The 17,730-nt window shown below is 40.5% G+C and overlaps 1 protein-coding gene across 2 annotated transcripts in view; it reads left to right on the top strand.

Moving 5' to 3' along the window:
• sema6bb (sema domain, transmembrane domain (TM), and cytoplasmic domain, (semaphorin) 6Bb) overlaps positions 1–17,730 on the top strand; it is a 114,102-nt gene that overhangs the window by 67,502 nt on the left and 28,870 nt on the right. For both annotated transcript variants that reach the window (XM_026304967.2, XM_026304968.2), the window contains 9 exons: positions 1,758–1,856; positions 3,329–3,419; positions 3,955–4,074; positions 4,748–4,836; positions 5,587–5,804; positions 11,462–11,593; positions 12,043–12,192; positions 13,350–13,529; positions 16,006–16,146. In XM_026304967.2, the coding sequence (XP_026160752.1) occupies positions 1,758–1,856; positions 3,329–3,419; positions 3,955–4,074; positions 4,748–4,836; positions 5,587–5,804; positions 11,462–11,593; positions 12,043–12,192; positions 13,350–13,529; positions 16,006–16,146 (1,220 nt within the window). The remainder of the gene's footprint in view (positions 1–1,757; positions 1,857–3,328; positions 3,420–3,954; positions 4,075–4,747; positions 4,837–5,586; positions 5,805–11,461; positions 11,594–12,042; positions 12,193–13,349; positions 13,530–16,005; positions 16,147–17,730) is intronic.

Consider the following 17,730-nt stretch of genomic DNA (forward strand, 5'->3'; position numbering starts at 1 on the left):
ATCCTGACTGAGGCACTAGTAGTTTGAGGAGGGGGTTTCTGGCTGTTGTCCACCAGTGATCTACTGTACAGTTTATCACACCCATTCTACACACACACACACACACACACACAGTTGACAGTACTGTCTGTATGTTGGAGCTTAAAAAGTCAAAGGTCATGTCTGGAATTTAAGTTTAATGCCTCTGGAAGTCTCGTAAGTGTCTCCACATGCAGATCTCCTGCCGTTTGGACACGTTTTTTTGTTTGTCTATTATTTTGAGACAATGGTTGTCAACCTGGGGATCAGGACCCTCAGGTAGGTCTGAGGTCACAGCAAAAGAAGAGACAAAAGAAAGAACAAAAAGCCTTGACCTTGTTCCCTACAATATACTGTGTATTTGTTTTAGAGACTGAAATTTATAATACAATAATCAAACAACCTAAGAAGATGGACAGTTCTTCTCACTAAGAAACAACTTCTGTTGGGAGGTCAATAGTACAGTACTTATTACTTCATTTATAGGGGCCCTAAGCCACAAACGTAGGACTATAAGAGTCACATAGGGTTTAAATAGAGATTTGGTTTCCCCTCATTTTTTCCTCTTTTATGTTATTTGCATAAAAATAGACTTTGACAAAAGTTAATAAAAAGTCAGTTCTTTCTGTAGGTCAGTAGATCCCAACCAAGGTTATTTGTATCCCCAGGTAAACACCTGTGTTTTGCAGGGGGCAAGAAGAAAGATTTTAAAGAAGCTCAACTGACTTGATGAAGTGGAAATTATGATTTGATATATCCACATGCTGACACAGCTTTCAGATCTAAACACTACACTAAATTGGTAGTAAAGTATTTCAAATGTGATAAACAGCTCAAGTGGTAAGATAAAAGTAATAGTAGTAAAATATAAAAAGATAAATGTTGAAATGTTTATCTAAGTGTAAGAGATAAATTGCTAAAAAAAATAAAATTGCTAGAATTAATAAATAAATAATTGGAATGCTGAGCAAAATATTATGGCTAAATAGTAAAACAGATAATAAGTAAAATTAATAGACAAATGACCAAATAAGTACTTAATAAATGGTTGAAAAAAGTGAACTGGTTTAAATACATAGCTAAAAGCAATATAACCACTGCTGGTGTGATCAAAATGAGTGATTAGTAATTTTTACGATGAACACATTAATACGTTCTAATTTTGTTGAGGTGGGGGTCGACTTGGACGTCATTTTTCTCCGTTTCTTTTATTATTATTCAGTATTTCTGTTTAGCACTGTGGGACGAAAGCAATTATTAAGTCGTGGTGCTGACACGACTACTCATTTCAAAGAATGAACATGGAAGAATGAAACTGTGACTGTTGTTTATTTATTCATTAAGCAGGCTTCATGTAGCTTGACGCCTCATGGTGGAGAAATTAGACTTAAATCAGTTGCTTGTTTTAAAATCCTGAGGCTGGCTTGGATTACCGTCTGCCAATCAACAGCAACTGTCTGTGTGTGTATATGCATGTGTATGTGTGAAGAGGGTAGACACTTAAAGTCTCTGCAGGCTACGTTCAGAATGTATCAGTATGATTGACAGTGTTAATGGTGTGATAATTCCACACATCAGGCAACTGAAAAGCTTCATTTCACAGAGCGGTTTGGATAATCAGTCTGAAAAATAAAACCAGTCTTTCCTGTATTCGCTCCATCATTTCCCTTTCTTCTCTTAGTCTTACCTGTCCTGCATATTAAGCTCCCTCTCTCTCTCTCCTTCTCCCTTTCCTGCAGGATGAATGCCGTAACTTCATGAAGGTGCTGCTCAGCAGACAGGAAGGCCTGTTTGTGTGTGGGACCAATGCCTTCAACCCACTCTGCGCTAACTATACCGTGAGTACAGACTAAACATGCTGCCATTACATCTGTAGCTGCCCCAGACATGTGACATGTGGTCCGTCCCTGCTTTAATTCTCATGAGTGTTTTGATATCACTGATAAATGACTTTTTCCAAAAGAGAGGACTCGTCTGCACAGCACAGTCAGTACATCTGTTCAGGTTTACATTCTGAACTTGATTAAAGTTGTTCGTTCAGCACTCCAGTCAGCATTGACTTCCTCCCTTGAAGCTTTTTAACCTTGTTAGCTAGTGGCTCCAGTCCACTGCTTTCCTCAGATACACCAGTAATTTCTCCATGGTTAAACTTTGTGATCTGCTAGGCCTGTTATTACTGAGAGTTAAAGACAGATAATCAAGAACAACACAGAGAGCAGAGGAGGAAGCGAAGGGTATTCAGAAAAGAAGGGTGCATACGTGACTTGTTTGCCTGGTTGATTTCTTTTGCAAGTTGTTCAACTCCCCAGCTGGAGGCAGAATTTAAGAGACACCAGTGTTTAAGCTACAAGTTTGAGCTTTGACTGACAGGATTCAAACAGTTTGCCTCAGTGTACACTCTGAATTTTTCCTACTTTGTCCAAAACACATCAGTCTCTGAAGGTGTGCACCCATCCAGCAGTAACTCAGCTGAATCCTCTGCCATACAGCTGAACTGCCCAGCCAATCCATGTCTCAAGCTGTTACAATGACAATTTCAAACTTGTGGAAAAAACATATAAATATTAATCATCAGCACAGCTGATTTCTCAAACTGTAGTTATCCTATTAAATGAGATGAAGGCATTCGAGTTTGAGAAAGCACAACAGGAAAAAAAGCTTTCACTATCAAAGACTTTTTCAGATTGTTATTTTCAGTCTTTCACATTTCAAACATAGCACAGCAGCGGAGCACTGAGACGTACGTGGCCCATTATCTGTCAGCCACTAATGACATGCTACAACAGTGTATAACACACCTGATAGGCTGTCTGCTCCTCTGGGGACTAGTTAGCGAAGGTAGCTCCTTTTTTATTTATAGCTGGTTTTAATGAAATGATACCTATAACTTATTTCATTTTCAAATGTGAATGAGATTGAGTCTACTTGTGGCTTCCTTTTAAGCACATGTGTTTGTGTAAATGCCAGAGATGCTGATATTCCACTATATATACATATGTGTATGTTTGTGTGAGAGCAGAAAACTGTTTGTGGGTGTGTGTGTGTGTGTGTGTGTGTGTGTGTGTGTGTGCGCGCGTGTGTGTGTGTGTGTGTGTGTGTTTTACTTATGCATGAGAACGTGACTGTCTTGTTGTTGCCGCTCTGCCTAATTGCCACCAGTGAATCATTAGTTTGCACTTACGGTAACACTCCCTAATTGCCATTCTCTTGTGGTTTGTTTTCGTGGTGCTACTGTGGATGCATTCATATTGTTTGGAGTTTGCTGATTGATGCATTTATCTCTGTTTTTTTCTGTGTTTGTGGTGTGAAGGGAGACACCCTAGAGATGGTAGGAGACACAGTCAGTGGGATGGCCAGATGCCCTTATGATCCCAAACACGCCAACGTAGCTCGGTTTGCAGGTAAGACACAGATATTGTTTTGTTTCTTTATTTCCTCACCTGCACGTGCATCACACTGAGGCCTAACACTGAGCTGTGACACACTGACTTTTAGTGATACAGTGATAGAAATGAATTTCTTTAGAAATGTCTTTGTTCCTGCATAAAAGACATTTTGATAGTTGATTATGTTACATAACTGAGCCATTGTAATTCTTCAGTTTTACTCATGTCTTGTTTACTTCATCAGATGTAAACACTTCACTATAATCAAATCAACAGTGTTCTTTGGCTGAAACCATTACTGTTCAGCCATCAGCCCATTATCTGATATTAATTAGCAGTAAAAAAAGCAGTTTTTTATGGGAGTGCTGCAAAGGTGCAATTATGCTCCTGCAATTACACTGTTGACTGGTCAGTCATGTCGTGTTTATGACTTTTAGAGAACGGGAATACTCACTTCACCTTTAATTGTTTGTAGTTATGGTGTAGCTTTGGCAGGCTGTCCATCTCACTAGTGTGCCTGTGTGTGTCTGTGTGTGTGTGTGTGTGTCAGAGGGGAATCTATTTACAGCCACAGTGACAGACTTCCTGGCCATTGATGCGGTGATCTACCGTAGCCTCGGGGACAGTCCCGCTCTGCGCACCGTCAAGCACGACTCCAAGTGGTTCAGAGGTACCTACAGGCGTGTGTGCGAGTGCACTTGTATGGTTGTAAATATGTGCTGATTTGTTTTATATGGTTTAGGTACATTAGAGCAATTTTCTCAAAAACGTGTTCTTGTCCGACCCACGTCTGATGCTGATGGTGTCAGATGTCTGATTGGTTGAGTGTGTCCACGTCACTAAGCAGCCAGCAAACAGGATCAGTACATGTGTCAGGAGCCTGACATCTCTGTGTTCAGGTCAAACAAACTTATCGCTTCTTCACAGACTTTGGATCATCCATGTTTAGTCCACAGTCAAACAGTGACAAGACAGTAAAAACTGCACATTATCAGACATATAGTACAGGTTGTAGCTGGTCTTGTGTGTGATAGTGACAAAGTGCATAGCGTGAAACTCATTTCTCAGAAACATCAGGGAGTCATAATGTGCTTATTGTTTGGTGTGAAATCCCCTTTCACCATGTAATGAAATTAAGCATGGCCTCTGCCTCTTTCTCACTGCCCTCATGTTGCCTCGGTGTTGTGGGAGTGAATGATGCATTCACAAATGGAGGCACTGTGTGCTGTATGCTTTCTCATGGTCCATCTATATTTCACCTTTTCTCTCCATGCATCTCTCCTTCCGTATGTGCTTCCTCATTCTACTCCTCTCCCTCACAATTTCTCTTTCTCATATCACAGAGCCATATTTTGTCAGTGCTGTGGAGTGGGGACCTCACATCTACTTCTTCTTCAGAGAGATAGCCATGGAGTTCAATTACCTGGAGAAGGTATGCAAGTCATTCTGATAAAAACATACCCTCTTTTTTTCTGAACTTCCAATATTCACACAGAGGAACTGTAGTCGAATGAGTTAAAAATGGAACACGATGAAAGGAGATGCTGGTCTGACATCCCCCTGCTGCTATTATTTGAATGTCAATATCAACTCCTTTCCCACAGCTACAATGACCTTTCATCCTTGTATTTGTCTGCATACAAAATCTAGCAAATTACAGTCTATGCAAACAACTCATGTCTGTATTAACCTGAGAAGTCTTTTTTTAGCAATAACTTCTGCCCTAACCAGAGCTACATTCAAGAAAAAATATCAGCACCAGGAAACCTGTTATTTTAATAAATTAGCAATTGACATTTGGGTTGAAGTGCTTGCACAAGGTCTCTGGCTTCGACATGTTTACAGGGAGCAAATAGATACTTAAAGAGTATTACCATTGTTGATGAGGACGTTCAAAGAAGTAATTTTGAGATGCACTGACAATTTCATGAATAATGGATATTAAATTTACCATTATGAAACAATGTCAAAACAGGGTTTCTGCGTTGCAAATGGCATTCAAATTACTCTTTGGAGATTACTCTGGAGTTGAAAAGAGCTTTTAAATATGCTTTGAAACACAAACCCTGGGAATTTTTTCTAACTCCACAGCTTATGGATTTATGCTGTTATATGCCCTTATAAGCAGCACTGTTTTTCAAATGTATTTTGCATGCTCATTTTCTATGCCTGCTACTCACAGGTAGTGGTGTCACGAGTGGCCCGGGTTTGTAAGCGGGACCAGGGCGGGTCTCAGCGTGTCCTTGAGAAGCAGTGGACATCGTTTCTGAAGGCCCGTCTGAACTGCTCCGTCCCTGGTGATTCCCACTTCTACTTTAACCTGCTCCACTCCACCAGTCCCATTATCAGGATGCATGGCAGGGACATCATCCTGGGGGTGTTCTCCACACCGGCAAACAGGTACAACATAGACATACAAACAAATAAAGCTATAGAGCACACAAACAAGCCTTTCTCAAAAATGTGAACACAAGGCCAGATCAGTGTTTCTCAATGTTTGACTCAGTGGTGCCCCACAGTCCTGTCAGGTGAAGTCCCCCTTCATCAGCACCATGATCTATTTCAACCATTTATCAATTACTTTGAGCTATCTTGAACTGCTTATTCCTTTATCTTTCTATTTTAACATCTATTCATCAGCTTCAACCATTTATCACTCAATTTAGCTTCCTTCCTCAAATGTTAAGCTGATTATTACTGTTTAAACTGTTATCAGTTTTAGCTCTTGGTGATGTACATGCTTCCCATGGGGACTGGGAAGTGTGTAGCTGCACTCACATGACTCACCTTGAGAATTTAGTGGACCACCATAGTTTGTTCCTTCACCTGTGAAGTCAGGAAGAGCGAAGCTTCCTCCATGCAGAGCAGAGGTCAAGACTCTGGGGTACAGACTAATTTAAGACACATGGAATGCCTCCATTGAGGACAAAAGGGTGATTTGTTGAAAGACAAGATTAAATTGAAAAAAGATGAGAGGAGAGGAGATGAGAGGTGCTGCTGGGTAAATGGGGGATTATTGGAGACTGAGGATATTTTCAGAGCCAAAGACAACACAAAAAGTAAACCAGAGAAATTGAACAACAGAGAGAAGAAGGGAATGTGACAAAAATATCTATGTGAACTACACATCAAGGATACTTCTGATCCTTTAGATGCCGAATAAAGGACTGTTTTTGCTCTAGCCAGCCACTAATCTGGCGTTTAGCCTTAAATTTTCCTAAAATAAGGAGAAAATAGTGGAACAATTCATGGGAGCATTCTCCAAATCCCATGTCTCTTACAGTGATTTACATAAGATACTGATGCTAATTTTTTTAAGTTGTAGAAATTAAAATGTGATCTTTACACTTAAGAATATTATTAAAATGTTCATTTCCATGTTTCATCCGAGCTGAAAATAGATAAACATACACTTTACCCTTTAAATAAACTATTGTTGGATCAGATTGCACTCTAAGTGCCCAAATCCTAGAAAATTATTTAGTATCCTTTTTCTGGCACACTTCCTTTGTGCTATGCGAAGATACTACTTACTCTGTCTGGTAGTTTAAGCACATTACAAAAAACCCTTAAAAACACTTACAGCTGCCTCCTATTTTGCCCTCATCTGGAATTTGTATAATCTTACTTAAATGCATCCAGCAGCACGATTCACCTGTGAGTGGCCGCAGTATGATACCAAATTCAAACTTTTTAGGATATCAAAATAACATTTGCAGTTTCAGGACAGTATCACAAAGCAGCAGTTGACCACCTAGTAAGAGACAGAAGACAAAGAGGTAAAGAAAGCAGAGATACCGAGCAATTAAATACAAGAGGAGAAAGGACAGAGTGGAATAAAGAGGGAGACGGCAAATAGGAGAGCGAGAGAGCGATCTGAAACTCAAGGACGAGGGAGTCAATAATGGACAACACGTGCGTCCCTCGCTCTCTGATCTAATACTGTTTCATCAGCTGCATCTTAACTGCATGTTTGGAAGGGCTGTGCTGTGAGAGGGAGCCACTGCTTGTAGAGACAGATGGATGTTTCATACAGATGGATGCTTCACACACACAATCCTGCTTTCATACACAAACACACGTGCACCAACACACTTACAATGGTTTCCAGATAACACCATTTACAGCATGCCACAGAGGAGGGCCAGCTGAACACACACATACACACACACGCCCCTTCCTGGGTAAACTGCTACTGGGTCCTATTTTAAATAACTGCCGACAGACTGACGGAGAGAATCGGAGGCTTAGGTGGGTGGATGAGGACGTGTGTGGTGGAGGAAAATGAACACAAAGAGTAAGAGAGAATGTGTGAGGTGAGCAGCAAAACTCCCACTGGCCCCACGTGGCCTCGCTGTGCCACACTGGCTGAGTGCTTGCCAGACAAATTGCTTTGGCTGGTAGCGTGCAGTGAAAACAGTATGAAGCAGGACCTGTGAGTGGAGGAATAGTTACTCTCTCCTGCCATTTGGCCCTGTGCAGCATATATGACACTGTTGCATGGGAATGGTAGTATGAAGACAAGGTTTACCTGAGAATCTACCCTGAATTTTCTCATCTCCTCCTACACCCACACTCCAGCACAGCAATGATAATTTTATAGCCACATGCCGACTCCTTAACTGTTATGGAATTGCATTTGTGAGTTCCTTCAGTCTCTGCTTCCAGTGTTTAAAATCGCCTGCGGTTGCCAATTCCTTTGCGTATCCACACCTGAAATCACAGGCCAGAACGAAAGACAAGCTCTGATTCTTCTCAGATTCTCACAGTCCTTATGCTTAAGAGGTCAAGGAGGCTTAGAGTCCAACTGCCAGCTTGAAAGAGAATATGAATATTAGGCCATTTTGGAAAAACAAACATTTTCTGGTTCATTTAGCAACTTAAACAAGTGGGTATATGTTGAAAGAACAGCACTAAGATGTCAAACAGTAGGTTTACCCTCATCACGCCGCACTGGACTGGTACTGCAAACAAACAATTCTCATATTTTTCATTATTGTTTTGGCAGATGAAAATGCCTATTGCTGCTGGGTTAAACTGATGTTGGCTCATTAGGCTTAATGGAGCCACCCTGGAATGCAAGGAAAACATCCCAAGCAAAGTAAAGTAAACCTGGTGCATCCTGAGAGTGGGAGGCCATGTTTGGTTTTAGTTATAAGGAATCCCATCTGACAAGGTCGACAGCAGGATGTCCCTCTGGGAAAACACAGCAGAAGAGGGGAAATGAGGAGGACAAGCAGCAGGAGGAGAACAGGTTTACAGTTTCAGGAGAAGTGTGGCACATGGGAAGATGCACAGATGTGCAAGCTAGTCCCCCCGGGCCTGCAAGTAGAGAAGGCAGAGGAATACATAGTTAGGTATGCAGCTAGAGACAAAGAAATGAGTATGGGAAAGGAGTACCACATGTACACTAGTTGAGAATCGAGCTACGACACAAGGAAATTCAGAATTGATACAGAAGTGTCAACTAGTCCACATGGTCAATGATATTCAGGTTAGAGAGAGAAGAGAAAACTCACAGAGATGTGATGTGAAAAGGTCAAGGAAATGTATGAAAAATTGGTTTGCTTGAATAAGAAAAACAGATCAGGCTAGATCATGTGTGGGTGTATATATGAAAGTAAATGGATGAAGGATTACTAAAGCTGAAAATAAAGACGAAGTTCAGGGAGTGCATAGGGTCAGGATTTTTAAGGCCTAATTGGAAGGGTTTAACATGAATATTACTTTTCATACAGTTTTTAAGACAGTGTTGTAAATAAATGGATGAAATGTCAAGTTATAGACATTTTTGTTGCTTTGGAGGACTATTATCCTATTTGTCAGAAATGGTGTGATTGGCACTTATTTGCTTTCTTTAACAAATTTCATGTTTTTTTTGTTTTTGTTTTTTTTTTTTGACTGGGGTCTTTGTTGATTGACTCAGCAAGATTAACCTCACAGCACCTCACGGCACGACTTACGTAAGTCATGGCACCTGACCAAGAAAGAGTCTGGGACATAAAACTGCAACCATTATACTTTAGTTTTGGACAATATATAGGAAGAATATTACATATGAAGCAGTGAACTTTATCGGTGCTAGTAGGCAGATTTTATTTTTACATTTGTACAGATTGGTGCAGTAGAGTACAAGTTAAGCAAGTCAACAAATGCAAAACAAACCAATCTGAAAATGATTAAGACCTACTACAAATGCTCCCAGGTTTGTATTAAATCTGAAACCTGCCCTGACTCCGACTTTCCTCTCCATAAATTGTCCACTGCTATGCCTAGTCATGTGTCTGTGAGGACTGTGTTATTCCAAGCTGTCAGTGAGTTTGTTAAATAGCGAGGAAGTGCTTTTGGACTCAGGAGCAGCTTCTCAAATGGACACACTATGTATCTAGTCTGTACAGCCTGTCAGTCAACCCCAGTCAAGGTGAAAGAGTGAACAAAGGACAAATACCAATGGAAAGAGAGTCAGGAGTAGGCAGAGTTGAAAGTAAACAAAGGAAAGTAGTCTTAAGTGTGGAGGGTGAAAATGAAATGTATGTACAAGCAGATAACACACACTAAGAAACAAAAGAAGGAGACACTATGACAGAGTGAAAATGAGATTAATTAAGAATATTTGAAGAGAAAAACAGCCAGAGGCTTTTTGGAATACCAGTGTTTAACACAGAGCAAACCCAGTGACCTGCAGCGAGCAAGAACTGAGGACACGGGGGGGGGTGAGAGAAGGTAGAGATCAGAAGCCAAACGGGCATTGGTGCCGAGTCAGCAGAGAGTACGCCATACAGTCCACAGATACACCTGCAGCTCTGCCACACTGGCCGGGATTGAGTCACATCCCTGAGGTGGCCTGATCAAATGGCACATCAGGAAAGGTGGCTCCCTGCTACAATCCAGCCTTCGGGTAGTCCCTTCCCAAATAAATCCTTCTGTGGCTTTCAAAGGGCCACTCCAGAGAAACACCACACAACTTGGTGCATAATCTTGGGATCATAGACCCTCAAATAACCACCTTATTTATTTATTTTAAAGAAAGAAAAAGAGAAAGAAGGACAGATGGCGTATGTGTGGGACTGATGTAGCAGGTTGCAGGTGACGCAGTCTCTGTTTTGTTTTTTTTTACAGTGTGTGTGTATATATCACTAAGGTATTAACACTTAGTCACTAGCTCTCACACCATTAGTCACTGACGAGGACACATTCAGAGCAGAGAGTGGTGTCTCTGCAGGAAGCAGAGGATGTTTCTGAAAAGTCACTCCTTATCTCATCCTGACACTGCTCTCTCTGTTTCTCTGTAGTGCTTCCTTTTTGTAGCCAAAACACAAAAAAAATGTGTCATTAGTCCCAGTGAAGAGATAGACTAATGTGAATGTGTCTGTATTTGTTGGTCGTGTCTCTGGATCTTTGTCAGTGTGCTAGTGTTAGTGTGTGGGATAGGGGCACTTCTCAGAGCAGATGTTCTGCTCCTCAGTGGAGGGTTCATGAGTAGTTAAACAGTCTCCAAGGTGGATGGTTTTTTACTGGAACATGTTGTTGAGTTTGTTTCCTTTACGAGAATCTTCTTCCCTTTGTGAAAAACTGAAATTTCAGTGACTCATTTCCTGTTTCGTTTTATATTCCAGGAATTCCAGCCAAGCTCTTTTCATGGGCCTAATCTAACTATTGCATCCGCTGCATATCTACTCTTCGCCCACAGAGCTGACAACGTCTATCTTATCCTGTCTTTCTTTCTGTCTCAGTAACAATTTCCTTTGTGTTCCAATACTGAATGTCAAAATGTGCACAGCCCAAATTGAATTTGTCATCTTTGCTGTGTGCCTGTGCCTTTCTCACGCTCACATTTGACTTTTTATAGTTGAACTTTTTTTCCTTTTTCACATTCCAGTCTATTTTTCAGAAAAGGTATTACCTCTATCTTATCTTTTATTTTCCATCACTTATTCTTTCTGAAACCCTGGCTCGACACATAACATCATTTTGTATCAGCTCAAAGTGTTTTATCAATCGGCAGTCTGTGTCTCAATCTGTCTGTATCTCACCCCTCTGTCTCTCCATCGCTCCAGTATCCCAGGTTCAGCAGTGTGCGCCTTTGACATGGAGCAGCTGGCTGCGGTTTTTGACGGGAGGTTCAAGGAGCAAAAATCACCCGAGTCTATTTGGACGCCAGTTCCAGATGAGTCCATCCCAAAGCCAAGGTGCAGATGACCATAACCAGTTTAGGCACCTATGTTCAGGTTATCAGCAAACTAGTGAGACGTAAACAATATTATGAGGAACTTTTATTTAAGATAGCCATGATACTACTGCCCCAGAGAGTGTGTGGAACAGGACTGATAAAATATACAGGTAATGAAGAATGCAGGATGATACAGCACTGGGTGTAACAGCTATAGAAACTTTATTCACTTAGCTGGATGTAACTTGTTCTCTGCCAATATCAAAAGGTGTCTGAAACACATCACTTTCCAAATCCTTACAAATATGAGGTTCTGACTAAACCAAATCACTCGATATCTGTCCAAGTGTGAGACATGGTTACAGACGGTTAGATTAATTGTATAGCTACAAGTTCATGAAGGCCTGAAGTAATCATATATGAGAATGCCACTTTGTCTCTGTGGTATCTGATAACGTCTTTTCCCAGACCCGGTGGCTGTGCTGTTCAAGGATCCAGGTTTAATTCATCCAACTCATTCCCTGATGAGATGCTCAACTTTGTCAAGACTCATCCGCTGATGGACGAGGCCATCCCATCACTTGGACAAAGACCATGGATAGTCAGAACCATGGTTAGGTGAGACTGAACTGCTCATACTATCTAACTCTGTGTCAAAGTAATAGAGGATCTAGAAAGTTTTACATCAGGGGTGCAAAGGGATGGCAAAAGGTTTTGGTAAGGTTGCATAAGAAGAAACAAAAGATTCACAGATGTATTTTTATAATATATTTATTCTTACATTATATTAATAAACACTTCCCAGACGTTTTTAATCTTACTCCACATACATCCAGACAAAAGGAGCCCTGCAGTAGGGGGGCAGCTGTCCCCCTTTCCCCCCTGTAGATCTGCACCTGCATAGTAATTATATTTGTTAACTTGCAGCAGCAGATGCATTTTGGAAAAAAATGTATTCTCTCTCCCTTTTTCCTGTCGACCTCTACACAACTTATTGAGCAATAAAAGCAAAAAATGCCCCCAAAGTACTTTAAATCGAGAAAAAGTCAAACGTGACTTGAAGCAAAAGACACGATGTGTTAATTTTATTAACACACAATCTTTCCCCAGCCTTATTTAAGTCTACATTGTGCATGCCAACAATCCACTATGACCTTCATGTTTTGACTTTGGACTCTTTCTGCTGAAGTTTGTCTGGTTTGGTGTTAAATCCTGTGCTGGCAGCCAAGCAGTTTTAACACATCAGGTCTCACATAAATGCATGCATGCTTCTCTCTCCACTATCTACTGTATGGAGCCTGCTGCCAACTAGCCACCAGGGGATTATGGGGACTGGATGTATGTGGAATATTAAACACCTGGCCTTATATGGCTTCTAGTCTCCTCTATTTACTCGTACACACAGGACTATATGTGGTTCAGCAACGTGCTGCTTTTGTTTCAGGACGAGACCATTTACTTCACTGATATTATTAATGACTAAGCATCTGCCGTAATTAGTTTATTATGTAAATTTGATGAGCAGTTTCTTCTCTGTGGAATTAATTTCATTTTGCTGTGACTCAAGAGAAAATGATATATTCTGATTTAAATTTGCAAGAGTCCATATTTTACACATAAACCAATCAGTTGTAGCCTAATGCACTTAAATCATAAACTCGCCTGCAGGAGCTATTTTACCATGCTTTTAGCTGTCCAGGAAAAAAAAAAGTCCCAAATGAGCCACACAGCTCTGTGCCAGTAATTCAGTTCTCCCTCTGTTGTCTGCTGTGCAGGTACCAACTGAATAAGATTGTGGTGGATACAGAGGCTGGGCCATATAGAAACCGAACCGTCCTGTTCCTCGGGTCAAGCAGAGGGACCATCCTCAAGTTTCTCATCATGCCCAACCAAGACAACACAGTCACCAACAGCAACGTTTTCCTGGAGGAGCTGGAGGGATTCAATCCTGATAAGTAAGAAGGGAAATGTTCAATGTGTTGAATGTGTTTTCTCTCTTTGTGCTCTCATGTCTGTCTATTAAATATGAAGCAATAACCAGCAGCTGTTAGGAGTTAACTTGTCTGGCTCTGTCCGCAAGTAACAAAAACACCCACTAGCACCTCTAAAGCTTTGAATTCACACATTACATCTTTTTGGTTTAATCCCAATATAAACCAAAGGGTGGAGTTTTCACATTGTGGACCTACAGTGTCTTATGTGTCCCTTAGTAACTTTTGAGAGTCCTACAATCACTGTGAGGTGGACAGATGTGCTAATTCGTGAGCTTTAAACACTAATTACGTGGATTTGGTTAATTTGGACAAAGCCAGGATAGCTGTTTCTTTCTGTTTCCAGGATTTATGCTGAAGCTGTGAAATTGATAGGCAATGAAATCATATATATACACATTAAAATAGTTCAGAGAAAAGACATACAGCAGCAGTGGTCTGGAAAGGGTTAAATGACATCTGGGGTTGATGTATACGCTGCAAGGGGAGCTGATGGTGTGATATGCCTAGAAAAAGATTCACAAGCAAAAAAAAAAAAAACAAAAAAAAAAACATGACATGTCCGGGAAACATGAAATATCCTGAATTACAGAGAAAACCTCACCTGCTCTCCAAAAGGTGCACATAATTGTGCTGGAGCTGAGATGCACACTCATGCAGAGAATACAAATAGGGCAAACAGAAAAGAATAGCGTAAGAGATTAATATTCATTATCAGCAAATCTGAACATCTAATGAGTTTGAGATGCTGTAAAATGGCATAAGAGGAAAACATCAGAAAGTAATGAAATGATGATAAAATCACATTATCTGTAATCTTGACTAAAATAGCACTGTCAGGAGAAATGACCCTTCATCTTCAGTCTGAAGCTGAATCAAATTTAATATCTGGATCTTAACAAGAGATTGGAGTGGATTGGGATTCTTGTCCCTTTCTAATTAGCATTGTGCATGAAGTAGGCAGCTTCAGTGGATGCCCATCACTACGTAATGAACACTGGGTGCAATGCCTTCTCAGTCTTCCTTTTCGCTTTTGTTCTCTGTTGAGAAGCACTGTTCCACATGGTGGATAGCTGCAGGGAGGGTATTGTCACACAGATGCACGCTGATTTGTCTGGTGATTATCTTTCACATGGGCTAATTAGAGACATTTTAAAAGAAAGTACATGTTTCTAAACACCAGTTTTATGTTGGGGTAATTGTGCTCCTTGTTATATATGCCATTTTTCTGTAATAACAGAGAAAAAGTACATTATTTTTTTAGCCAACTGGCTAGAAACTCACTTTCTTCCTCTATTCTGATCTTTTTGTACTGTTTCACTTCTTCTTTAGTAATGAACTTCCTTCCTTTTCCATCCCCTGCAAAATACAGTCCCCAATTTGTGCCTCAGCTGATTTGTTCTTCTTGAGACGTGACAAAATGAGGGATAGTGATGGCAAATGAAACAAGGGGACTGAGCAGTGAATGAGCTGGTGTGGATGGGAGCCAGTGTGAGCAGTGTGTGAGGGATAATTTGGTGTGCATGGTGAGCCCACCAGGAGATCAGTGACAGTCCAACTACAGCAGGCAAGCAACTAATCAGGAGACAGAGCACAGCCAAATCAGATTTTTTTTATCCTTTTATACATCAGGCCAGGCAGACCTCACCATACAGAGACAAAGCAATGGTGAGCACAGATAAAAATCCAAAACTGGTTTGTGACTGGTTTCCATAATGAACTAGGAAATGGCAAGACTATTAGCGTGTGTACTATATTTCCTCCCACTGTCTGTTCCTGCTTCTTTTGCTCATATTTTCTCTCATCTTTGATTTTTCTGCCCCCTTTCCCTCCATTGGTTGGTAGTTTATTTTATTTTTTCACACTTTCTACATCTCATCCTTTCCCTTTCCCAGCCTTTTGTGATATTGGCTGTGAAGAATGAATCACAGCTTGGCCTTAGCAGAATGATAGATTCTTCTTAATGACTGTGGGCCCGCTACAATGTTATTACCATAAACCAGCCAGATACAACTAATGCATGAATGCACATGTGCATAAAAAGGTATAAATCTTGCAGCATGGAGGCAGGCTGGTGCCAGCTATCATAGCTGTAAGTGCCAATTAGAAGCGATCCAGAAACTGACTGCTGTTTTTTAATGGCCAGCCGACCCCTTGAACCTCTATAATCAGCAAGGTGCATATTTGGGATGATACTGTAATATCCGGACGCACTGATGGCTTCTCGTTGGTTTCACTTTTATTATGGCTTTTATTTATAGAGCTGTTTATGTCTGGTTGTGTTTCACATTAAGTCACAGGGAATGTTTTTCTTTTTTTTTTCCTGCTCAGAGTGAGGTCAGAGGTTTAATATGCAGTCTTACTCAGGTAATTGAAATTGCCTAATGCGTTTTTGGTTTTGTGCGCACCTACCTATTTGCATTTCTGTGTGTGTGTGCAGGTGTGAAGAAGACACTCCACAGGCCAGGCAGCTGTTGTCTCTGACTTTGGACCGGGCGAGCCACACTCTGCTCCTTGCCTTCCCTTCCTGTGTGGTCAGAGTACCAGTGGCACGATGCCAGCTCTACTCCCGATGCATGAAGTAAATCTGCACCAAATTTTGTTGACACACGAATAATAAATGTCATTGTGCCTTTGAGCAAGGGGCTAATCTGTTAACTGCTGTATAATACTGAAAAGCGTCAATCCCCACAATCCTCTAAATGAGAAGACAATCTAATAAACGCTATTAGTGTTGTGCACTGCCATTAAAAGTAACAATGTCTTATTGCCTCAGACTACAATTTTAGCTTTTACATTGATGTACAATAACTTGAACTGATGACACTATAATGTTTACTGACAGTGTAATGCTTAATATGGAAAATAAATACTGATGATCAATGATAATGATGCTTATTAGAAGAGAAAGCATGTAACAAAATATATTGTAGTTGACGCTTATTATTATTATTATGTCAGTTGTTTCAGTTATAGTATACATGCTCAGTATAATCAGTAGTTAATGTGTTATTCCCTTTGGCAGATAATTTATCAACCTTTTTTCAGTGAGATTATATTTCAGCACTTCATTGAGCAGTTATTATTATTCTGCCATCTCATCAGTGTGAATGTGCAGAGAGCAGTTCTGAGAAAGAATAAGTACCCTGAGTCTAGTAATCCTACATAATTAAACATAAAAATGCACATATTCAAAGTGATGTTCTACCTGCCTACACCCACACATGCCCCATACTCTGTCTCCCTGGCTGGCACACTTATCGAGGCTGGATGCCTGTGGCTGTGGCTGTGGCCCTTTAGTGTCCACTGATGCACTAACACAAACTGGTGGACACACACCATCAGGCGTGCAGTGTGTTCACTGAACCGGGTGTGTCATACAAGCATGTAATTGAATGCACATTAAGAAATGCTCACATGCACATGAGGTGTGTTTGTGTGCGTTTATGTATTTAGCTGTGAGTATGAGACTTAATGTTCTGTGTGCGGGCATGTTCCAGATTTCTTAGTGTCGCTTCAGCAGTTTCAGGTTTGGCTTTTTTAACCTTTGAAGAGTGTTTAGAAGAACTTTGGATTTTTGCTCAGCATGGTTACAGTTGACACAGATTATCTTATGAGTCACTTTTGGTCTAATTAGCAAGCCAGGAGCATTTCAAAAACTCTCCTTGTTGCTGCAGTCAAGGACATCCTGACACCTGATATTTTAGATATTGAAAACAAATATGGAATAAAAGATGGTGCAAACGTGCCTAATGTACTAACCATATTTTCTGAAAGCCAAATTTAGAGTTAAAAGCAGCATGAACATTAAGAAACAGTTATAGCTGTGAAAATTTGATGAGTTCTTGCATCTAAAAGAATCATGCTGGAACGTTAGGACTTATGTTTACCTTCAGCTCTAGCTATATGCTCTTAGGACTGTGAGATGGGCTTTGAAATAGTGGAAAATCCTAAGACAGTTTTGTCCAATGTTTTTAAAACTCAACAATATTTTTTCTTGCCCAGTTCCTTTTATTCATTAAGCAAGTCCTTACAAGTTGGAAATGACAGAAAATCTGTGGCCTCCTCTGAGGCAGGAAATCAATCTAAAAATATATGACTTATTTTTAATTACGATGTTAGATGTTAGAATGTGTGATATGTAATTGATTGCTTGATTGAAGGC

The sequence above is a fragment of the Mastacembelus armatus genome, chromosome 4 (assembly GCF_900324485.2).
Source record: "Mastacembelus armatus chromosome 4, fMasArm1.2, whole genome shotgun sequence".
In the NCBI taxonomy this organism is placed as follows: domain Eukaryota; kingdom Metazoa; phylum Chordata; class Actinopteri; order Synbranchiformes; family Mastacembelidae; genus Mastacembelus; species Mastacembelus armatus.